The 25223-nt window shown below is 46.0% G+C and overlaps 1 protein-coding gene across 1 annotated transcript in view; it reads left to right on the forward strand.

Moving 5' to 3' along the window:
• LOC125939867 (gastrula zinc finger protein XlCGF26.1-like) overlaps positions 1-25223 on the forward strand; it is an 81953-nt gene that overhangs the window by 9443 nt on the left and 47287 nt on the right. Inside the window, exon 2 of the mRNA XM_049655373.1 lies at positions 10929-11728. Within this exon, the coding sequence (XP_049511330.1) occupies positions 11230-11728 (499 nt within the window). The 5' untranslated portion in view covers positions 10929-11229. The remainder of the gene's footprint in view (positions 1-10928; positions 11729-25223) is intronic.

The following is a 25223-nucleotide window of genomic DNA, read 5'->3' on the forward strand; positions in this document are numbered from 1 at the left end:
GCTCTGCTCCATATGTTGCACCCTCCTCTTCAATTTAGACCTGCTCGGTGTCAATTGCTTCAAGTCGCCTTCAATTTTTTTCAGCATTAGGACAGTCTAGCGCGCTTGTCTCCACTCGCAGAGAAGGATGCCACATCCAGAATATGCCTTTCTTTATTAGTTTTTACTTTGCGGTCTTCTATGCTCTTGGTGGACAGTCTTCCATGATTAAAACGTGCGAATAACAAGCTTTCTAATGGGGGCATTCACTTCTTGTTCGATTTCGGCCCACTTTGTGGCCGTGTCTTGAATACAGCTTTCATGGGTGCTCTCATTGCAGTGTTGCCAGGTTTCGCTATATATAGCCAAATTGGCCTATAGGAAAAAGATTTTGACGTCCACTTGGACGAGTTGGCTATGTGACTATATTTGGGCTACTGAAAATCTGCGACTTGGCTTTGGGCTATAAAGTGCTGCCCTAATCCACGCTCCACAGGTGACTTTGATCGGGTAGAAGCAAATCTTGAAGGCTATGTTTAGCTGGCTGAGCTGGCCGCGTGGCTGTGCGTGTGTGCATGTGTGCGTGCGTGAAATGACCCCCCCCCTCCCCTTCCCTCTCTTCTGCGCCATTGTCCGAGCCGGTGGTTTTGATCTTTGATGCACCTAAACTTACACCCCGCTTGACCGTTATGCACCCGATTCCCGGGCATCGGGATGGACCTGGGAGTAGTGAGTTTTTCACAGTGCACTGTACTAACATGGCTATGCTCAGGAAGGGAGAGCAATAAAATAGGGTCGGGGTCGTCGGGCGATTGTGGCACCGACATGAAAGAAGGGAAGCGCGGGTGGATGACATGCCCCAGTGTGTTCATGGCCATGTCTGAATGGCCATGTCGCGCCGGGCGCAGCTTTCCACCTACTCCACGAATCTCACGCGAAGTTCTTTACTGCCATTTTCCTTCTCCTGCTAGATGAATTTTTGTTCGTGCTTACATTCGAGATTAATTTCGATAGGTTGGACGTAAGATCGGATCCTCCTCAGAGAGGAGAAAACAAGCATGGGGAAGTGAGCCAAGTATGCGAGAACGTATAAAAAAGAATGGGAGCAAGACCCCGAGCTAAAGGTGGCTTCTGGTGATTTTATTTCGAGATGGTTTGCCCGTAATGTGACAGATGCAGATACTCATTCTGCTAATATCGGAACATGTTTGCCACGATGATATCAGTGCACCACGTCACATGAACTTCACCCACTATATTAGCTTAGCTTGTGAGGTGTCGCGCTGCTGGCTCGAGGACACGGGTTTGATTCCCAGCCACGGCGGCCGCGTTTCGATCAAGGCGAAATGCAGAACACCCATGTACTTCGATTTAGGTGTACGTTAAAGAACCCGAGGTGGACAAAATTAATCAGGAGTCCCCCACTGCATCATGCCTCCCAATCATATCGTGGTTTTGGCGCGTAAAACCCCAGCAATTATTAGAGAGCTTTAGAACAGGGCCTCAAACGCTTTGGGGCCTCAAAGAAAGGGCGTCGAAGCCAATGCGCAAGACGCATACTGTGATTGGATTTTGTGTCGGGCACGCTATTTCATCGATTTAGCGGGAGCCCCAAAAGCTGCCCTACAGGCTTTCGTCTACAAATATGGCGGCGTTCATCGAAGCGACGGCTCTAACCTAGCACCAAACTGGGCTCGATTCGTGGTAACATGTGAAGTTCTTAAGCTAGGAGAAGTGATTGCGGTTATCGCTTTCTCTCAAATAAGATGTGTAATGAATATTGATTCATTAGACGCCGGTGATTCCGAATTCAATTGTCGATTTCATAGCTCATAGGCCTAACACGGATTGACTTGGCTGGGTGAAGGTACGTAAAGTTGGTTACTCAAAACTAAGTGCAACAAGTTGCTTGCTGCTAATAGAATAAGTTTTAAATTGTAACTAAACGCAAAAATCTAAATTACTCTTCTTATCATGAAATAGTATATTTTATTTTAATATTTATGCCCCAACGCTAACACCCGCAAAGCTCTTTGGGGCCTCAAATTTTGGGGGCCCCTATTCTAAAACATTATTAACATATCAAGATGGTTTGCTTTTTGACAGTAACAGGTTTTCACAGCATAACCACTGTTATCAATTTGTCGTTTATCTTTGCTATTTGTGCGCCGTCACGGCTTTTACCATTTGGAGCTAGTTTCGCTCGGAACGTGCTCGTCGCCGAAAACGACTGCACGCTTTTTACAGTGGGGTACCGTTTTGTGCAGTAATCTTTTAAAGTTTCGCTTACATCAATTCAGACAGCGAGTGGCATCTGTTGTCTGACACTTTATTTTAACGCATGTTCTTGCTGTGCTAGACAGCTAAGATGGCGGCCAGGTTGATGTAAATGGACAGTATATAGAGCATTTTACCAGCTAACCAGGGCCAAGCTAATTGAAAAAAAAAAACGGGAAAACAAGATAGGACGATGAGACAAGCAACACGAGAAATCATAGCGCGAAAGACTTGTTTTAGCTCATAAAAAGAAGCCGTGAGCACGTCTCAGATTGCTGGACAACTGAACTATGCCGTAGGCAGAGATAGAATGAGAGATCGATGATGCTAAACATTATTTTGCATTCACGACAGCTAAAAAGCAGAGTTTGTAGTTTGTAGCGGCAATGCACGGAGGTTAGAAGAAGACAAAGAGGTGGCGTGGAGCGCTTGCTTGACCTGGGCGGTTGATCATGCCGGACTGGTTTTCGCCTTCGGCTGCTCCCTTCATGTGTTCTCATCTATCATCACCTGTAAATAAACCCATACCATCGTAACAATTTGGTGGAGACGCTGGGTACATCGCCCTGGACGACTACACAGCTCTGCCGACTTCGCGACGGAGCAGACGCTTGGCTGGCTTGCCACCACAGGCAGCGGACATGGAAGATTCAAGAGAAGGCGCCATCAGCGGTGAGCCCCAAGACCCTCACACAGGCCAGGCTGGCTACGCGACACCAGAGCGACATCCAAGCACCTTTTCGGGGAAGCCGGATGAAGACGTGGAAGACTGGTTGAAGCACTACCAAAGAGTAAGTCGCCACAACCGCTGGAGTACTACGAAGCAGCTCGAGAACGTGGTATTCTTTCTTGCCGGGACCGCACGTCTCTGGTTCGATAACCATGAGAGCGTGCTGACAACCTGGGACGATTTCGTCGACAAATTTAAGAAGTGCTTTGGTGACTCGATGTCTAAAAAAAAGAAGGCCGAGCAGTCGCTTCCACGCAGGGCTCAATTACCTGGTGAGACATGCACAACTTACATTGAGGCTGTTTTAAAATTATGCGGAATAGTGAGTGCGACAATGTCTGATGAGGATAAAGTGGGGCATCTCCTGAAAGGAATGCCAGAAGATGTTTATAATTTTCTGATAATGAAAGAAGACCTCCGAACCCCTTCCGACCTAAGACAGCACTGTCGGACGTTTGAAGCCCTTAAAATGCGGAGAATTTTACCAAAATTTGGGCGCTTAGACAATGTAACCACTGTTGCAAGTTTGACAGTCCCATCTGATGACATCTCCTCGGTAATACGGCAAGTCGTCAAAGAAGAGCTTGCTCTGCTTCGCGTTGCCGACCCAGCTCATGAGTGTCATCAATGCGCCTTTGACCAGCGCTCTCATGCACCACAGACATCTTGGTCTCGCCAGAGTTATCCGGAACCTCGTGTGCCCTATACCGAGTGGTTTGAAAGCAGGAACATGCACCCTCTCGGAAACCAGGGACGTAGTCCACTTCCACCCAAAGATTTCCTACTCGGGCTCCTTCTGTTTACAACCAACCAGCCAGCCCGTTCTCACTGGGGTCGACAAATCGCGACTCCCGCACTTGCTACCACTGTGGTCTACCTGGACACATCGCTAGGTACTGCCCTCACCGCCAGCAGCGAGCTCCGCGATTTAATGCCTACACCCCTCCTACGTCCACAGTTGAGCCGTGGTCGTTCCCCAATTCCTTTCAACGACGGCAACAGGAACGCGCGACACGAGCTGACTCCCCAATGTCCGACCGCAGCCTTACCCCGCCGCCGACGTGACTACGGCGATCTCCGTCCCCGCGTCGTCGCTCTCTGTCACCTCCACCACTGGGAAACTAGGTGGTGCGACCGATGGGGGCGAGGCCGCAGTACGATCACCTTCATCAAGACCCCCTTGTGCAGTGATGTTAAAGAACAAAGTGTGTGTTTATGTTGACAATGTTAGTACGGTAGCGTTAGTTGATACCGGGGCAGCAGTCTCGATAATGAGTCTGGCTTTCAAAAATCGTCTTGGACAAAAAGTTTTGTTTGCTTGGGACCGGAACGCTACCTTTCGTGGTGTTGGTGGAGAAATGTTGCGCCCAATTGGTGTTTGTTGCGTATCGATCACCATAGGTATTCAAAAGTTTAGGACTGAACTTACTGTGCTCGCACGCGCTACCCATGACATTATCCTAGGTATTGATTTCTTGCGTGAATGTGGGGCGACTTTGGATTGTGGTAGTGGTGCCATTTCTCTGCGCAGCACCGTGCGTACTCCCGTGGCTGAATTCATTAATGATACCTCGGACGTTTTCTCGGTGTCGAAAGATGTTTGTGTGCCCCCACGGACAGCAATGTTCGTACCCGTACACTCTTCTAGTCCTTGTACGGGATCCTGCTATGGTTTAGTCGAGCCTAATTTCAACAATGCGCTCAAGAAAAATGTGATAGTGCCTCGTTGCCTCGTGCTCGCCGTCGACAGCTCTACCCACTTGTGGACCGTAAATGTCTCGACAGAACCGATATCTCTGCTGGAAGGACTTGAACTGGCAAGCTTTGACGAAGAAACTACGATGACTGTCCAAACCGTGGAACTGTCGTCTGCCGGAGCGAAATCCCATCCTGATTCCTACCCTGATTATTCCCTTGACTTTGAGCGCATGATCAACAAGTCGCTGCCTTCTGCTGAGCGGCGCCTCCTTCAAGAGATGCTGGCAAGTTACGCTTCAGTGTTTGATTTTGCGCAAGACCAAAAATCATCCAATACGCTGCCGCCGTCTCGTACGCAACATCGAATCAATACCGGGCAAGCGTCGCCAATTTGTCAGAAGTCTTACCGCGTTTCTCCTTCAGAGAGGAAAATCATCGCCGAGCAGGTGCAAGATATGTTGCGGAAAGGAGTCATACAAGAATCATGTAGTCCGTGGGCAGCTCCGGTGATTCTCGTCAAAAAGAAGGACAACTCGTGGCGGTTTTGCGTGGACTACCGCTGTCACAAAAAAAGACGTGTACCCACTGCCACGTATAGATGACGCCGTCGACTGTCTGCACTCCGCGTCATATTTTTTTTCCGTTGACTTGCGGTCAGGATACTGGCAAATTTCCATGCACCCCTTGGACAAGGAGAAGACAGCCTTCGTAACACCCGACGGCCTCTTTGAGTTCAACGTTATGCCTTTCGGCTTGTGCAATGCTCCGGCGACATTCGAGAGGTTTATGGATACAGTGCTCCGCGGACTCAAATGGGAAATTTGTATGTGCTATCTAGATGACGTGATCATTTATGGCACGACGTTTCAAGAGCATAATCACCGCTTATCGATCGTGCTTGACTGCATACGGCGAGCTGGCCTTATTTTAAATTCCAAAAAGTGTCACTTCAGTGAGCGTGGAGCTCTTGTACTGGGCTTTCTGGTTGACAACCAGGGAATACGACCAGATCCACAAAAGGTTGCCATGGTTCGTAACTTTCAACAACCAAAGACGGTGAAAGACCTCCGAAGTTTCTTGGGCCTTTGCTTGTATTTCCGCCGATTTATCAAGAATTTCGCACAGCTTGCTTCTCCTCTGACGTGCCTTCTTCACAAGGACACGCCATACGTGTGGACGGATTCCTGTGAGACTGCATTTCAGCGACTGAAGTTTTTACTGACTTCCGGACCGGTCCTGATGCACTTCGATCCCGCTGCCTTCACTGAACTGCCTACTGATGCTAGTGGTGTTGGTGTTGGTGCTGTGCTCGTTCAGATCTGCAGCGGTCGGCAGCATGTCATCGCTTATGCTAGTCGGACACTTACCAAAGCGGAGAAGAACTACACCGTCACCGAACTGGAGTGCCTAGCAGTTGTATTCACCATTCAGAAGTTCCGGCCGTATTTGCACGGCCGCGAGTTCACCATAGTGACTGACCACCATTCGCTGTGCTGGCTTGCTGGGCTCCGCGATCCGTCTGGCCGATTAGCCCGTTGGGCGTTGCGCCTTCAAGAGTACAGCTTTTCAATTACCTACAAGAGCGGACGATGCCACACGGATGCCGACTGCCTCCCGCGCCTCCCTTCACCGTACGCAAACGCTGAGGACGATGATTTCGACGACTATTTAGTTTCTATTTCGTCCGACTTCCCCAACCTCAGTAGTTTCAAGAGCGAGCAACATTGTGACCCTGCCTTGAAACATTTCTTAGAATCAACGCATGATTCACCAGGGCAGCCATTTACTATTTCTAATGGTTTGCTGTACAAGAAGAATTACTCAGCTGACGGCCCTCCATTGCTCTTAGTAGTGCCAGAAAACCTGCGCCCTGCGGTTCTTCGTTTGACGCACGATGACATTACGTCCAGCCACCTTGGCTTCGCACGCACACTACACCGGCTCCGCCAGAGGTTTTACTGGCTGAAACTCTGGAAAACAACGAAGCAGTATGTCGCCAGCTGTGCTGTTTGTCAGCGCCACAAGCAAACAACGACTGGCCCTGCAGGTTATTTGCAACCTGTCACACCACCGACGTCGCCTTTTGAAAAAGTTGGCATTGACTTGCTCGGACCACTCCCGAAGACATCATCTGGTCACCGGTGGATTATAGTGTGCGTGGATTACTTAACTCGTTACACGGAAACAGCGGCACTTACATCTGCCACAGCAGCTGATGTCTCTTCCTTCCTGCTGCACCGCGTCATCTTACGTCACGGCGCTCCACGGGTTGTTATCAGTGATCGTGGACGGCAATTTACTGCCGACGTTGTTGAAGGACTTCTGCGGCTTTGTGGTTCTTCTTGTCGGCATTCCTCTCCTTACCACCCGCAAACTAATGGTCTCACTGAGCGGACGAATCTCACCCTTACCAACATGCTGTCCATGTATGTCGATGCTGACCACAAAAACTGGGACGCCATCTTGCCTTTCGTTATGTACGCGTACAACACTGCCAAGCATGAAGTTACTGGATATGCGCCGTTCTTTTTGCTTTACGTACGCAATCCACGAAGCTTTCTGGATACTCTCCTACCCTTCCAGCATCATGAAGACCTGTCCATCGCTCAGACTTTGTGTCGTGCAGAAGAAGCACGGCGACTCCCACGTCTGAGGACATTGTCCTCACAGGGCCACAGCAAGAGCCTCTACGATGCCCGGCATATTCCCGTGAGCTTTTCGCCCGGTGACTATGTTTGGCTGTGGACACCAGTTCAGAAAAACGGGCTGTACCGCAAGTTTCTCGCCACCTACTCTGGACCCTGCGTCATTCTCGCTCGTCTAAGTGACGTAAGCTACTTTGAAATCGGCTACGATGCTGAAGCTCAGCTTCTGCCGTTTCAACAGTGATCATTCGGGATCCTCGTTTCTTTCACTGTGGCTGGCAGCCACCTTTCTCCCTCTCCGAAGTTGCAAGCCCAAACAGGAGTACCCGGGTTCAGCTCGCTTTCTTGATCTGTCTGTGGACAGATAGGAAAGGTGACGGGCGGTGGAAGGCACATGTCTAACCGAGAACGAATCTGATATCCCAAAGGGCGTTGAGACGGTGATCGTCCATCATCCAGGGGTGTTCTACGGTAGCTAAAGAGCACTTTAGCCAATCGCTCAGACAAGTCACCTGACCGAACCTTCTTGAGGCCATCTTTCAGCGTCCGCATGGCGCGTTCAGCAAGCCTGTTCGATTAGGGGTGATGTGGTGCCGTACGAAAATGCTTGATGCTATTTTCTGTCAGAAACTTCGTAAAAGTCTCAGACATAAACTGAGTTCCGTTGTCCATCACAATGGTTCTTGGTATGCCCAGCCTGTAGAAGATTTCACGCAAGGATGTAACTGTTGATTGCTGTCATGACTCAGATGTCGACGGTACACGAGAACGAAGTAGAAAAAGATCGCGGAGCATTTAAAACTGCGCGAGCGCTCGAGGCACGCGAACCAACGTGTAATCCGCCAGGGAGAACCAATGAGGCAGCATTATCGACGTGGCTCTCCGACTGGAAGGTCGCTTCGTCAGCTACGCTCTGACGACGGGAGTGCGGAGAGTCGGCCACGAAGCTCGTGACGCTGGTAAGGCCCAGGCGTGGCTGTAGACCTCAGAGACGTCCGGGCGAGGCTCCTGGGACCGGCTGCTGCTGCTCACGGTGGTTCCGGTCTTCCTCGCAAGAACCCCACTTCCCCGGCCGAGCCCGATCAACCGATAATCGCCGAGACACCGGGTTGCCACGCAGATAGACGGAGGGCGAAGAACACTTCGGTAAACCTAACCGAGGAGTTGACACGTCAGCGGCGGCTACTGAGGTACCAGCCATGTACTCGGTCAGGACGACGGAACCGCGAGTCGTCGGCACTTACGGCATCAGCGACACCCCGAATGAATATGACGTGGACTCGATGAGAAGAGCTTCAAATCAACGGTCCGTAAGAACCCGCATTTCTGCATTGCGGCACAGCTAGGCCAAGTCTAGGGCGGCCAGACTTTGATGAGTCAAGGCTAAGACTGACTTAGAGACCTTAAGATGAAGCTAGGCTCTGAGATAGAGTGTATAGTCGTTTTTAAGTTTTGTATTTAACATTGAGTGAGCATTTTTGTTGAATTATGGCTTTAGTTTTGTGTGCCTTACACTTTTCCCGATCTTGTTTATATTAAATCCTTGTTTTCTATGCTGCCAGTCGAATCTCTTCTCCATCGCGGGTAATGCCTGCGTGCAACCCTTCTGCTCCCAAGTAGCAGTGACAATTGCGCTGTGGCATGACGCACTGGAATTGCTTCGATTCTTTTCGAATGGGAATCTATGGCCAGTAGGATCATGGTGTTATTCAATGGACCGGCATAATCCAAATGTATATGTGACCAATTCTCGTGCGTTAGTGGCCGGCTTACTGGTATTTTCGCAGGTGGCATTGCGCTGGCTTGTATGCATGTAGTACAATTCCTACTGATTTGTTAGATAGCTCCGTCCATGCTGGGCCACCACACAACCGGACGGGCCAATGCGTTCATTGCAGACATCTCGTGCAGGAGTTTCAGCATGTCACCATGAGCAGCCTCGGGAATCACGACTCTGTGGCACCAGTAAATGAGACCTTCGTAAATGGTTAGCTCAGTCTTTCAAGCAAAGTATGGTTCCAACCGCGGATTGGGTGCTTTGCGCTCATTTGGCCAACCATTAAGCACGTAGGACTTGAGATTTCCAAGCACTTTATCTTTCTGGGTCAACTGTCTCACTGCTTGCGAAGAAAGGGGCGTGACATCAAGCTGCTGCAGCGAGTGCACGTACTCGTGTTGCTCCTCTGATGTGTCCTCAGTGGTTTCTAGAGGAAGCCGACTGAGTGCGTCTGCATTTAGGTTGTCCGAGCCAGGTTTGTACTCTATCTTGTACTGGTATGCTCCCAGCAGCAAGGACCAACGCTGAATTCTTGCGGCAGCCATGATTGGCGTGGGACGATCTTCGTGAAATAGACCCACCAGCGGCTTGTGATCTGTGATCAAGGTGAAGGTTCTTCCAAGTAGGTAATCCTCAAACTTTGATACTCCAAACACTAGAGCCAACACTTCACGTTCAAGTTCTGAATAATTCATTTCTGCTTTGGTAAATCTTCGAGAACGAAAATCTGGTAAATCTTCGAGAACAGTACCGCTCCAATTCCGTTTGGTGACGCATCACACTCCAAGCGCAGCGGCCGTGAGGGATCGAAGTGAGTAAGCATTTTGGCATTGCATAAAGCATTTCTTGACTTCTGAAATGCTTCCCGTTCTTGCGAGCCCCAATTCCAGCGGCGTTGTTTCGTTAGCAAATCGTACAGCGGGGATACCAGCCACTTTCACTTTGCAACACTACGCAAGAAAAAAAGAATGAGTGCAGCGAATAGCAGTTAGCTTCATCTGCTATCACTACTGAACTAATAGTGTGTCATCACAGATGCTGAGTACTCTTGACCAGTCGAGGCACACCAAACAGACAGAAACTTGTATTTAGTATGACGTCTAACATTATGAAATCATTTTCCGTGTCCCATTTCTCAACAAAACCTGAGACGAATGATATAGGACCTGCAAGCCATGAATGATATAGATCGATATTCATTATTTATTAGGCAATGAATGGAATGAATTGCCTAAGGGCAATGTTGCAAGTAGAAATTTGGACGTATTTATGAGCTGGATAGTTCAGCTATGTAATTTTCTTGTCCCGTGTTTGTGTTATTTTGTTCCATGATGGTATGCATTTTCTGTATATTCATTGCTGCATAGACTCAAGCTAGTCTAGAGCATTTATAAATAAATTTCAAAACTGTAACAGTCTACCACAACACAAATATGGTGAATCCTTGTTCGAGACAAAATGCTGCTTTTGTTATTTTGGCCAACAGGCCCATGATTGCATTACTGAATGTTCAGGCGGTTGCATTTGGCTGCAACGGCAATTGCATTAACACTATACTCGTAATCCTCTCACTTTGTTTTACAATAAATCATGTTTTAAGCCAAATATGTCTAGATTTCACAAACTTGATCATTGAGCAAACAAAAACATGTTGGGCAAATCAAAATGGTTATCCTGCTGATCTGGAATCACCATTAAGAAATTGAATGAAGCAAAAAATGATCTTTAGCACTAGTATCTATGTTCTTTCATTCATTTCGCATTTTGTAATTACATTTTTCTTTTGAAGTGAAAGGTAACATGTCTTGTTTTCTTTGTGCAGCATTGAGACATTCCAGCTGCCGAGCAACTGCGGATGGTGCGGTCATATCAAGGATACAACACCTGCTGTAACTCCTGTGCCTATGAGACAGATAAACGTGATCTGAAGGACACACCACGTTCTATACAGGCCAGCGTCCATTTGAATGCCATTTGTGTCCTTGGATCTTCTGGCGAACATTGAAGCTGAAGAAGCACCTACAACTTACATAGGCAAGAGGCCAGTTGAGTGCCCTTTATGCCCTCAGAGCTTCTGACGAAAGGTTAATCTGAAGCAACACTTGCACATATACACAGGCGAGATGCCATTTGATTGTCCGTTATGCCCTCAGAGCTTCTCACGAAAGAGTTCTCTAAACCGACACCTGGACACCCACACAGGCCAGAGGCCATTTCAGTGCCCTTCATGCCCTCAGAGCTTCTCAGTGAAGTCTACCCTGAAGAATCATGTGCGCATCCACAAAGGCGAAAGGCCATTTCAATGCCCTGCATGTCCTCAGAGTTTCTCAAATAGGTCCACACTGAAAAATCATGTGCGCACCCACACAGGTGAGAGGCCATTTCAGTGTCCTTCGTGCCCTCAGAGGTTCTCGCACAAGTTTGTACTTAAGAATCACGTGCGCATCCACACAGGTGAGAGGCCATTTCAATGCCCTTCGTGCCCTCATAGCTTCTCACAAAAGAGTCATCTGGACAAACACCTGCGCACCCACACAGGCGAGAGGCCATTTCGCTGTGCTTTGTGCCCTCAGGGTTTCTCACACAAATATGCATTGAAGAATCATGTGCGCACCCACACAGGTGAGAGGCCATTTCAATGCCCTTCATGCCCTCAGAGCTTCTCACGCATGTCTATACTGAAGGATCACCTGCGCACCCACACAGGCGAGAGACCATTTCAGTGCCCTGCCTGCCCTCAGAGCTTCTCACAAAAGGACAATCTGAACAAACACCTGCGCACCCACACAGGCGAGAGGCCATTTCAGTGCCCTTCGTGCCCTCAGGGTTTCTCACAATATTCTACATTGAAGAGTCATGTGCGCACCCACACAGGCGAGAGACCATTTCAGTGCCCTGCCTGCCCTCAGAGCTTCTCACAAAAGGACAATCTGAACAAACACCTGCGCACCCACACAGGCGAGAGGCCATTTCAGTGCCCTTCGTGCCCTCAGGGTTTCTCACAATATTCTACATTGAAGAGTCATGTGCGCACCCACACAGGTGAGAGGCCATTTCAGTGCCCTGCATGCCCTCATAGGTGCTCACGAAAAAGTAATCTGGACCAACACCTGCGCACCCACAGAGGCGAGAGGTCATTTCAGTGTGCTTTGTGCCCTCAGAGTTTCTCAGCCAAGTCTACATTGAAGAGTCACGTGTGCACCCACACAGATGAGAGGCAATTTCAGTGCCCTTCATGCCCTCGGAGCTTCTCACGCAAGTCCGCACTAAAGAATTACCAGTGCATCCACACATGCAAGAGATGATTTCATTGCCCTGCATGCTCTCCAGGCTTCTCCCAAAATAGTATATTGAACCGACACCTGCGCACCCGCATAGGCGATAAACCACTTCATTGCCCTTCATGCCCTCGAAGCTTCTCGAAAAAGTCTGCACTAAAAGCTCACCTGCGCATCCACTAATGTGAGAGGCTGTTTCAGTGGTTTTTGTACTTTCAAAAAGCTCGGTAATGTTCGGTAGTGCACACGAGAGATCGTTGAAGCTGAAAAAATTCAGTGTTCATGTTTAAATGTCACGTTGGTGCACCTTTTCCGAAAAAAAGTTGATTTTCCCAAGTACACTTGCTGCAAAGTAGTGCTGCATTGTGAGACTTCTCATTACTTCTTTGTTTTTGTTTTTATTAGTTTTTCATAAAACCTCAGTGTATATTCTGATAATATTATTATTGACATTGTTATTTCTCTTAATAAAACACTTGGAGTCAGCCTTTATGTGTCTGGTTCCCTGTGTCAATTTCACACTTCAACTCTGCTCATGGATTACCATCTAGCCTGCACCTTATTTTTGCTGAGCTTTTTTTCTTAGACTCATATTTTTGTTGCCTGTAGGTTCTATACATGTCCGAGTCTTTGGAGGTCTTTTCATTAATTTGTTTAAGCTTTATTTTTTTCTTGCATATAAGTGCTTCTTTACTGCATTCAAGTTTTTAGCTGCTAAGTGCAAAATCAGCTGTGCAGGTCTGTTTCAGCACACAATATAAATGATTGTTTTGTGAATGGGTATTGCTAATTGTTGATATTTCAATGCTTGTGCTAATAGCATGTAATCTTTCGATTCATCACCGTTTTATTGTGCTGAATGCTTCAAGTTAATTTAAGTGATGGCACTTGTAAGGTTGTTTATTGCCGTTTAATGCAGTTATCACAAATTTTGTTCAACAATTGAAATTATTACGCAAATACTGTTATGTAAAATTTTAATTCCTACTATGCAAAGATGTTGCTGAAGCTGTGATTAACTAATGCTCTCATAACGTCGCCGAAATATCATGCATGATATTCTCCTTATTCCCTCATGTGAACTTAGTGACACATTGAGTTCTGTCATGACATTGGGCAAACTTCCTGAGTGGTTCATAAAATGCACTTGTGACGGTTTCGGTACATGCCACCTATAACAACGCCCCCATTGTCTGCAAATATAGAATTGCTAGCACCTTTGCTTCTTTTGGAGCAGCGGGGAAAATTTGAGAGAATTTTAAAGTACATTCGATTTGCCTGCACCACCTGAACCAGTTCACGAGGTACTTCCATTCGTTTCAGGCTTCCAGCAATGATGCCCGCTGAACCAAAAAGGTGCAGGACTTGTTGACGATTTTCCTGCACCCACTCCACTGTCGGTGCCGCCTTGGTGCAGGCGTACAGGTGCAAAGCAGTAGCGCAGCACACGGGCACGACCACCGTTAAAACCCAGCTTATGCACATCTGATGTATCAAGCAGGTGTGGTGTGTATTTACGCCTCAGAAGCCGATCATACCTACAGTTCAGAACCTCTCAAACTTACGCACTTCGTGTACATTATTCAGACATAACATAATGCCTGCACCGTGTCTGCACCTTGGCATTCGTTTCGAGTGTCGCGCTGTGCCTGCACCGCAACAATTAAGCTGCACAATTTCTGAACCTCTCGTGAACTGCCATGAACTGGTTCACAGTGGTGGAGGTGAATCGAACATACCTTTAATAACGCCTCTACACATGCAAAAAATGAATGTTCAGTAATTCTCATTTATCCATGAATTACCCAACACACTTTGAAACATTTGTGCATCGCTGCTAACATTACCATTATTGCCTTGAAATATAACTTGGTTATCAGCAGCATACCTAAAAAAACACGGACACAAAAAAGTGAAGCACAAAAAAAATGTGCTTCGTTGGTGCACTCATTTTGTCTGTGCTTAATTTTTAAAATGCACTGCTAAGTTATGAATTATTAAGTAGCCCATCAGTCCGTCTTAAAGGAACACAAAACAGAAACACTAAATCAGTTTAGATTGATAGAGTCTGTGTATAACTTTTGTTTATTCCATGGCAATAGGTTAATTATTATAAGTGTGGTATATAATATATATTCGCTTGTTCACAATAAAAGAAATTGGGCTTGCCTTTCTTAAAACACGTTTTTTTTTGCGTCTTCTGATCGTTTGGGGCTTGTGGGATATGGGTATCTGGCCGCCATTTTCTGGCCACTTTCGTCAAAATTTGACGATTTGAGGCCTTTTACTGCAAGTACTACAACGAAAAAGGCTTCAACGTGAAGTTTGGAAATACACTAATGCACCGAGTCAGTATAGATCCACTTACGGAACAGTGTGTAATTAGTGCCAGAAGATTGAAATTAAACCCAGATGCGCTCGTTCATTTCTAATTGCGTGCGCATAAATCCGGAACTGGAAGTGTGGCATTGCTGAACGTACTAGGGCTATTTTTTTTACCTACACTGGCTACACGAGTGTAACTAGTGTAGGAAGGCGCCATTTGTTTTACTTGGTGTAGAAAAGTGTAGCACAGCCCACCTACACGAAGCCATTTTTTATAGCTGTAGTGTATCATGAAAACTACACTTTCTACTCTGCGGTTGTGATGAGTGTAGGTAGCAGACGACAAACGAATAGGCTGGCGTTGCAAATGCATGGCACAATTTTGTCTGTGGCTGTCGGCGCTGATACAAGCGACGATAGTGAATATTCGCTCCAAGGAGGGTAGCGAAGTGCTTCATGACCCTGTGTCACAGAAGAAGGTGAGCTAGCCTTCCATGAGCATAAAATTATATTACGAATGGTGTAGGTTCTTTCCAACTCTGCGCTCTATTATACGCTTTGAGAAGTTTTTTCAAGCACTGCGCATTCGCGGTGTATTTCGCTACAGTTTCTCTGAATTTATTGACGATAGGGAACTCGTACATTGGCGTTTAGTTTCAGGCAAGGGCATATAGGCAGCTAGTAAGTGCAAAGTCGTGCGGAGTAAGGCGCCTTTCATCCGCTGATGCAGAAGACGATGTGCTGTCTGCTCTGATTGGCTACAGCCGAGCGAGCCAAGGGCGCAGCATATGATGAAATAGTCTTTTCCCGGCACTACACTCGTTTACACGAGCCTGCACAAAGTGTAGGTAAAAACAAAATTGCCGTAATATGGGCCTATCCCGGAGACATATAACCCAAGGCTAGATGAAAACTCTTCAGGCGTGACAATTGTTGATTGTGACAACCCTGGAGATAATGCAGTCTTAAAAATGTGGGCCGATGTCAAAGGTAGTGCAGTCTAAACTACAAACCACATGGTACACTACTCCAGGAAAGCAGACCCTGTCTCCACCCAGTCAAAACAAAAACAATTAACTCCAATTAGCTTTTCCAATAGGAATCAACTGGGACCAATAGGAACCAATTGGAAAATCCGTACTTCCAACCGGTTACGATTGGGTCAGAGGAAAAACCAATTGGAAATGCCAATTGGAAATGCCAATTGAAATGAACTGGAACCGATTGGAAAATCCCTAGTTCCAGCTGGTTACGACTGAGTCAAAGTGAAACCAATTGAGTCCGATTGGACTTGCCAATTGGAATCAACTGGGCCCATTGGGAAATCCTTACCTCCAATTGATTACGATTGAGTCAGGGATGCAACCAATTGATTCCAATTGGACTTGCCAGTTTGATCGAACCAGCTAGGCCCACCTTACATTCCCAACTGAGTCTAATTGGACTACCAATAGGAATAAACTAGCTAGAGTGTAACCAACTGGGAAATCATAATTTCAGTTTATAAACCCATTCAAGGAAACTGGAATGAGTTATAGCTATATATGCATGCAGTACTAAGGCTATAGCACACCTGTTTCTGACTGCTGGAATCCTATTTAGGTTCGCTTTGTGGGGTATATATGTGTACACATTGGTATTGCCCATTGGTGCAACTGGTCATTGCAACCAATTGGTTTCAAACCAATTGGCACCCATTGGGTACAATTGGCCACTCCAACAAAAACCACTTGGTCACGTTCCAGTTGGTTCAATTGGTCCAGTTATGTACTAATTTACGATTGGAAATTTTCCAATTTGTACCAATTGGAGTCAATTGCGTTTTTTGACAGTATACTGCTCAGTGATGTTATTTTTCAGGTAGAGTGCCGTAAGGTGCAAGAAAGGTATAATCCGGCATGACTTTATCACATGAGCACCGCAGGCACGACGAAGTCTTTCCCACGTACCTTTAGCTTCTGGGATTCGCATACGTTCAACATACCTTTACAAACAGCGATTACCAAATGGGCCGTCAGTGCCCACTCCTTCACCTCGTTCACCACGCCAGCGTCAGAGCGTAACCAAACTCGCTCATTGGCATGGCCAGCACGCATAGGAGCAAACGCATACAAAACGAGGAAAGAAACTTCTCCGTAGCACCTAGGCAGATTCAGTAGTATTGGTTTAATGTGGGAAATGAGGCTTATTAACGCGATAGCATTAAGGGCCCTGTAGTAGTACTAGTAAAACTTTATTATATTCGGAAACCGGACCAGCTCCTACCCCAGTCCTCAGAGGGGGTAAGGGCCCCCCGTCGGAGAAAATGTGGCGTAGGTGTTGGCTTCGGCGTAAGCATCAGTGTCCGGGGCATCCGTAGAGGAGAAATTCATGCCAAACCGCCTCGACCACACAGGTGCGTGATGCACGGGGTTCGTGAAAAAAAATTGAATTTCGCAAAGTAACATCCTTCAGAAAAATCGTAAGTACGTAAAGTATGAAAAAAGTCGCAGTTTCGCCCGAAAGGCGAAGCATCGATTGTGATAGCAAATTAGTAGACAGCTATACGAAATAAGGATAGTAGTTTTATCGGTCGTATATTGTTGTAAATATTCGCTTACTAACTAAATAAACAAGCATGGTGTTGCGCGCACAGGTAAACATGAACACATCTCGCTCGATGGCCACGGGAGCTCGTCAAAACGCTGGAGTGAGAAAGCGCACCAGCGGCAGTGAGCAAATTGACCTTCGCGCTGGCTCTCGTTTCAACGCGAACTAAACATCGAAAGCGCAGCGCATACGAAGCTACCAGCCCTCGGTGAATGCACTATGGCCCATCGCAGATCATTTTGAACATGGAGTTTTTTTCCTTCCTCCATGGCTTTGATGAAGCTCCCGTGCAGTGTTGCCAATTTAGCTATTTTTTAGCTAGATCTGGCTACTTTTGGACTCAACTAGCTACCAAAAATGTAATTTAGCTCCGAGTAGCTGTTTTAGCTCCTTCAAATCTAGCTCCTGATCTAGCTATTGTAGCCAAGTCTAGCTTTACTCACTGTACTTTAGTCTTGCGACATTTCTGAATCACTTTTCTGCTGTGAATACTTGCTACACATGATGGAAGTGATGATGCTGACAATGGCATCCCCTTTGAAACAGGGTGGTGAGAAATAGTCACCTAGCGAGTTTTAATCAGGTATGCTATACATGTTTTTTATCTAGCAATTTTTGGATACATCTCGTAGTGGTGGTCCAACAGCGCCATTTTGCTACAGTTCTACTCGTCTGCACCTTGCTGCGCCCACCGAGTGCAACTTGCGCCAAGAGCGCCACCTTTGCCTTATTAAGGCCGTTTCACACGCTGCGACTGGAGTGAAAAAAATTGGTGCAATCGCACGTGTCGCAGTGCGATTTTTTGAGGGCTCATTCACATGACTGCAATTTCAACAATGCGACTGGTGCGGCGCCCACGGTTGCTTGCTGCCAGGTTTTGTCGCACACACCGCATAATTTCTTTAATGTAATGAAAAAGACGTGTGCGTTATAATATAATTGACCTGTGTTTATTAATACCAAATAATACGTACGTTTTGTCATTTAAAAACGCTTCAAAGTTTAATTTGTTTCGGAGTGCGCAACAGCGGTTTGTGAAGTTCAATGTGAGGAGAAATGGCGGACGTAAACAGCTGTTCGCAGGTGGTCGTTCAACGCTGTGTGCTGTCTCGTGTGTGTTTTATGCCCGTGTCGTTCTTCCTGCGGTACAACAAATTACAAGAGGACCTATCAACAAGTCCATATAGCTGTTGTCATCACATATGCAGTATTCGGAATTTGGCTGCAGCGAAATCGTCATGTCAACGCAGAGACCCTCGCGCTACCCGTGCTTGTCAGCTTCTGAAGAAAGGATGTGTGTATATTGATCGTAATTGCGCTTGAGCGATTCCTGCTCCTAGCTATAGCCTTGCACCAACCCAACAACTCACGTCTGCCCCTGAGGGAAGCCGCAAATGATCTGTGTGTAATTACTGAACATGCAATGGAATTCGCGTTGTGAACTTTAATCATAGCGCCAGCCTGGTTCGTCCTTTGCGGCGCGTGCTGTAATTATTCATACAAGTGCTCTCTGAATATTTTGAAAGGCGTAAAAGCCGACACCAAATTTTTTTTAGGAGCTGCAGTCACTTGTGTACGTAGTATCATATCATTCTGACAGACATGGGCGTTGTCTATTTTCTCGTCCTGTTTCTCGCTCTGTGAGTGTGCTGTGAATCTGTATCAAGAAGCTAAATTCAATATTCTGCAGTACGTAGTGCAGCCGCGTAGCCTTAGGTTAGCATTAAAATACCTTGTTAGGAGTATGTTTGTTTGTTTAATAACAAAATCGAACACTAAAATTTTGTATTCATAGTGGCAAGTGTAAAGTAAGAAGCTATCGAAACTATCCGCTAATAGAATATGTGTGCTTCTATCTGCTTGAGCACATTGTCTTAAAAGTGAGGCTGAAAACCCCAGATAACCAAAAACATATGCAACTGGAGCAGGCACTATAGTTCCTTTCCTGGAAATGAAAGCCAGCATCCCAGTCTGTTAAGCTAATCATGTGCTTAACCTATGTTAGACCAATGTTAGAGCATGCTAACTGGAGCCATTTCAAACTAGATTATTTGACCAAAATAAAGTGCAAGGAAAGCGTCAAGGTACAATCTAATCTTGTATTCCCAAACCAATTGTATTAGCAAAATTTTATACCTCCCTGAATTGCCTGCGTTAACCCAATGCTGAAAACAAGGGAAGCTGATTCCCTTTCTTGCTGTTGAAGACCTGCTAGAATCTCAGTAACAGACTACTTATGTTCTGAGGGAAAGTGAGGGGCACTGACAATATCTAAGCTTTTGTATGAGCTTTCACCTTGAACGAGAATAGAATAAAAATGTTTACCTTTGCAAGCCTCAGAATCCAAACATTCTCAAAAATGTGAGAAGCCACACTAAATTTTTGAGATATAAATAATAAAAAGTGTGCCTAAGCACAAGTGCACACTGAACACACTTTAGTGGCCAGCTGCGAATGCAAAAGCGTCCATAGCTGCTTCCTTGAGGTAACTGCTAGTTTGCACGTGTGTTTCTCCTATAGCCTATGTACCTGGCAAGTGGAATGGTTATACGTAGTCCCATTGCTGCATCGGTCTGTGCTTTTTCTTTTTTTTCAATAGGTGGTGGCTAGCTGATTTCGTCTCTTTATGTATTTATCATTTGTGTGCATCTTATGTGCATGTGTTTGTATCATGTTCTGATTGTTATACGTGCAGTGATCCAAGCATCTTTTTTTTTAAATATTACACCACAGTCATTTATTCAACTTTGTGTTGAAATGTACAAGATATGGCCATCCAGTAATGGCCAGGAAAGCCAGCAGGATTGGCAAAAAATATGCAGATCCAATGCACTTTCTTGAATCAACATGAGGTGAAGCTTTCACGCAACGGTCAGTTAAACTCTAGAAAACTAACTGCAGTGTGTACAGTTGCGCTTATTTCACTTGATGCAACACGTACTCATATGCAATGTTTGCTTATTCATCATACAGGTCACATAATGTAATGTATGCATAGTACGGTGAACTCACTCAAACGTCGGCTCATTAAGACTTTGAAATCACCATGAGTCTGAGTTCGTGTGAGTCTGGCTGAGTAGAATTTTGGTGAATACGAGTAAGAGCAAGCTCGGTTGAGTAAACTTTTAGTGAATATTGTCATGTAGTCGGAGCAAGCTCACCCGAGTATAATTTTAGTGAATATGAGTCAAAGCAGGCTCAGCAAGTAGATTTTTGGTGAATATGACTCAGTGCAAGCTCGCCTGAGTAGAATTTTGATGAATATAAGTCAAAAGGTCAGTTGACTAGAATTTTGGTGAATAAGAGTCAGAGCAAGCTCGGATAAGTAGAATTTTGGTGAATATGACTCGGTGCAAGCTTGCCTGAGTAGAATCTTTGTGAATATTAGATCAAGCTCGGCTGAGTATAATTTTGGTGTATATGAGTCAGAGCAAGCTCGGATAAGTAGAATTTCGGTGAACATGATGATTCGGAGTAATGATGGGATATGGTTATATGAGTTTATGCAGTAATACATTTAAGTGCAGACTCATTAGCAACATTTCCTCTATCTTGATGGGCAATACCAATGCCTCGTGATGAGTCTGAACACTTTATGAGCTGTGGACATGCAAGACCCACCCACACTTGAAAAGATGCTATCATTCACAGGGAGTACAACCAGCTGACTTCGCTGCACAATTTTGATCTGCTTTTGTTTAATGAGTTATCTACTGCTTATAAAAACAAGGTGTTTGGCTGCTTTTCGCATTATTGCATGTGTTTTACAGGAAGTAGAGACAGAGAAGAAAGAAAAGGCAAGGATGTTTATGGCAAAGTAGTTCAGCGATATGTTACAACCAGCATAAACAAAAGTAATTCGATGCACTGAAGTAAGCAAAATATGCAATTGCCTTTTAATGCGACGGTTAATACAGATTAGTTAATTGTTGGGCTAGTCGGTTCTGCATAACTGAACAAGTAACTCGGCGCAATATAAAAGACAGACACAAGAAAGGGACAAACAAGGACAAGCGCCTTGGTGCTTGTCCTTGTTTGTCCCTTTCTTGTTTCTGTCTTTTATATTGCGCCGAGTTACTTGTTCAGTTAATACAGATGCAGTAAGGATACAAAGTCTGCAACACTCTGAGGGCTTATTGGTTTTTCTGCAGGAGAAAAAATGATACATCAGAAAAATGAGAAAAAAACTGTTTAAATTTTGCTTCAAAAACAAATTGACAATACTGTTTATTCCCAGTCAAAGAGTTAAAATGCTATTGTAGAACATTCATTACGATATATAGTTTGCACGTTCGCTTTGCGAGCTTGATAAGCAGTCGTGTCTCGTAGCGGAAGTACCAGAACCTTGAAATAATTCATTGGGAAAAATGCGCATGAAAGCCCAAACCAACCGACTGCAACTAAATGGTCGTGCGTATAGCATGACCTATTGACCGCAGCACTTGTCCGTAGTTGCATATTCTTTAAATTATTCCGTTCGTAAAAGCATACTGCGCAAAAACTGTGGCCAGAAAATTGGGACGACATCCGAAGGCCATGCCTTCCCGTGAGGAACACCTCGTAGTATTTATGAACTCGCAGCGCGTGTGAATAACGGAAAATCACGCAAAAGTACGTACTATCAGCACCCGAAGGCAACCTAAAAAACAGCGTCGCGTGATTAGCAACGTAGCGTGTCAACAAACGCATAGAAATCTGACCTACGAGTTTTTATCTGTACTGTTCGCGTGTCGGTGCTGATGGTACGTAAAGATTGCGCAATCTACGGCTCCACTCAATTAGTTCCACTGTTCGAGGCTTGTTGAACCAACATTTATAGCCAAAAAAGTATCAAAAAAAAAAACCGTTGTGTAGAGCGACCGACGCCATTTTCCAAAAACAGACCGCGAAATAGCTCTCGGCGCAATTTCGATGGAAAATCGCAGAGGGATTTTCGTCTCGATGCGACGGAAATCGCACTTTCCGTGCGATGCAAATCGCACCATGTGAAACGGCCTGTAGGCGGCGCCACTGTCGATATCGCGCCTCGATCGTGCTGGCCGCGCCGAGCGCGACAGTGGAACGGAGGAGGAGAGAAGTGGTTGGCGCTACTTTTTATGTATAGGGGTTTTAACCGCGCAGAAGCATATTTTATTGCAAAGCGCATTTGTGCGATCACCGTGGACGTCGCTTTCATCGAGGTTCCGTGTGAAGTCCAAACACGGCAATATCGTCGCCGCGCGCCGTAGTAGTGAGTGGTTCGTGTGCAAAGGGAAAGCTTGACGCTATCTTCTGCAGCCCTTGAGGGAGCACGGCTCAGCGCCGAGCGCCTCCTCTACTCGCCTGTGTGTGCGAGTGAAAGCTTGCGGAGGTCAGCTCACAATCTCGCGCGCGCGAGGGAGAAAGGGGGGAGGGGGGTGGAAGAGCGCTTCCGCTCTAGGCACGGCGGGGGAGGCGAGAAAGGGAGGCCTTTACTTCGGCGGCGGCCGCCGTATCTTGAAAGCAATCTCCGATGTAGTAAAAGTGCGCCCGCACGGGCTTATCTTCAATGCGAACTGCAGACAAGGTCAATATCTTGCGTTTCTTCGTCAAAGCACTCATCCTTGGAATGTCACACCAGGTAGCAACACTACATTTGCTAGTAGGTACAGCGTTTGACCGCTGGCGCCACGCTGCGCCGCTCGCACGTACCGCGTTTCTAGGTGGTTCCGTTCACCGAGGGCGCTCGAACGCAATGATATGGTTTGCACGAATGCAACCCTTGGAAGCGTGGCTGTATGGCTGAACACCATTAAGCACTGTGGATCCTACATTGTTCGACTTTGTTATAGTCATTGTACAACCCGCTTTGTTGTCAATGGTAGCCTCTCTAATCCCGTCCACATCCGTTCTTCAGTGAAACAAGGATGCCCTATGTCCCCACTCCTCTTTGCCCTTTACTTAGAACCACTCTGTTTGAGCATTTTGAACTGCAGCAGTGTTCATGGTTTTAATGTTTTTGATAATGAGGTAAAAGTTTTAGCATATGCTGATGATATTGCATTTTTCTGCAAAGACAAGCCCAGCATCGATAAAACTCTTTCTATCATAGAAGAGTTTGGTTCTGTTTCCGGTGCATGGATGAATAACACTAAGAGCTCAGGGCTATGGTTTGGATATTGGGCCATTACACCATCACATTATGCTGGCATTGAGTGGTCCTGTGTGCCACCTAAATATCTAGGAGTTCCACTGCATGCCTACAAGTTCAGTGCACACTACTGGAGAGAGCGCGTTCCAGCCCTCCAGCGCTACACAAATACCTTTGTCCCACACCGTCTATCAATATTTGGAAGAGCAGAAGCCTGCAACATGTTTTTGGCAACTAAAGTTTTCTATGTCTTTCAGGTTCTTCACTGCGCAAGGCTTTACATTCAACGTTTTCATAGGATTTTTTCAACGTTTATATGGTCTTCCAGTTTTGAACCTATGAGACGCGACAACATTTTTCGACCAGTGAGTGCTGGAGGGTTAGGCTTGGTGCATTTATATGTGCGACAGTTAGTCTCGCGCTTTTTCTTTTTTCGGGATAGCTCTCATCCGGTATTACGAGCTTTCATGCAGGTTAACCTGGTTCATGTCCTGCCAGAATTGGTGGTGTCCTCAGATTTAATTTATAGACCTTGTTTATGGGGGTTTATGCGTGAGGTTTATTTTTCTATTTCTTTTCTGACTGCTCGATTTTCTAAAGATTATTTGTTTACTGTGTCACGAAAAAATCTTTACAAAGATTTAATATCGATGTTGTTCCCTCCGCCGTTTTATCGATCCGTATACATCACATTACCTGGACATGATGTGCTTGCGAGAGTGCACAAAATGCCAGTTCCCCCTTCTACAAAAACTTTTTTTTTATAAATTACACACTGAAACATTACCTGTTAGAACATGGCTGCATAAAAAGAATATTTTTGTTTCGTCTGTTAACTGTCGCCGATGTGACGTGCCTGAAACCATTGAACACTGTTTTATTGTTTGTAAAGATGCCATTTTATTTTGGGATGTTATCCATAGAAATTTGCAAAAATATTTTGATCTAAATTCTCACAGTATCCGCTATCTTGTTGCACCGTATGAAGATGTTCCATTCGATATGTTTTTACTGATATGCCTTCATAGCCTATGGAAATCTCGTATGCAAGACCGAAATGCAGAAAAAACTATTTCCTCGAGATCACATTTCGTTCGGATGATCATACACTTAAAGGACATTTACGACCAAGAAGAATGTCAGCCGGCTTGGTATCCACTTTTGATTAGGTGTTTAACTTCCCCTTACAAGTTTTTGCTGTGAAGGACGGTGTTGCTGTGTGTGACATTATCTTCATATGGACTGCTCGTTGACGTTTGATTAGTTATGTCCACCTAGTGCTCATATTATTGTAAATAGTTCCTGTAAATACAACATTTCATTCATTGTAATAAATACCAAGTTCAAAAAAAAAAGTGGCTGTATGGCTGAGTGGTTACGGCGCTCGCTTCGGGTTCTTGCGTACGCGGGTTCGAAACCCGCTCTGGCTACTTTTTTTCTTTTTTTTATAATATCACGCTTTCCCCCTTTTTTGTCTCTCACTGTTTGCCAGCGCGGTCGCTTGAACCCCGGCGCCACGGCGGGAGCCGTGGTGCCGGGCGCCGACGCGAAGCGGCGGTCGTTGGGGTGTTGCGGAGCGCAGCGTAGCAACACCCCAAATAAAAAAATACTGCTCCAGTCAGGTAGACTGCTCCCTCCCTGATAGTGAGATTATATTTGGATCATCAAAACAGTGATGCGTTGATAATATCACCGATCCCAACAGCAGGCTAAGTCACCACCAGCCCAGCGTCTTCTCCGTCAACGCCTCCTCCGTTCCAACGGCGGCGGCTCGAAACATGGTACGCGCGAGCGGCGCAGCGTGGCGCCAGCGGTC

This window comes from Dermacentor silvarum, chromosome 9 (genome assembly GCF_013339745.2).
Source record: "Dermacentor silvarum isolate Dsil-2018 chromosome 9, BIME_Dsil_1.4, whole genome shotgun sequence".
Lineage (NCBI taxonomy): Eukaryota > Metazoa > Arthropoda > Arachnida > Ixodida > Ixodidae > Dermacentor > Dermacentor silvarum.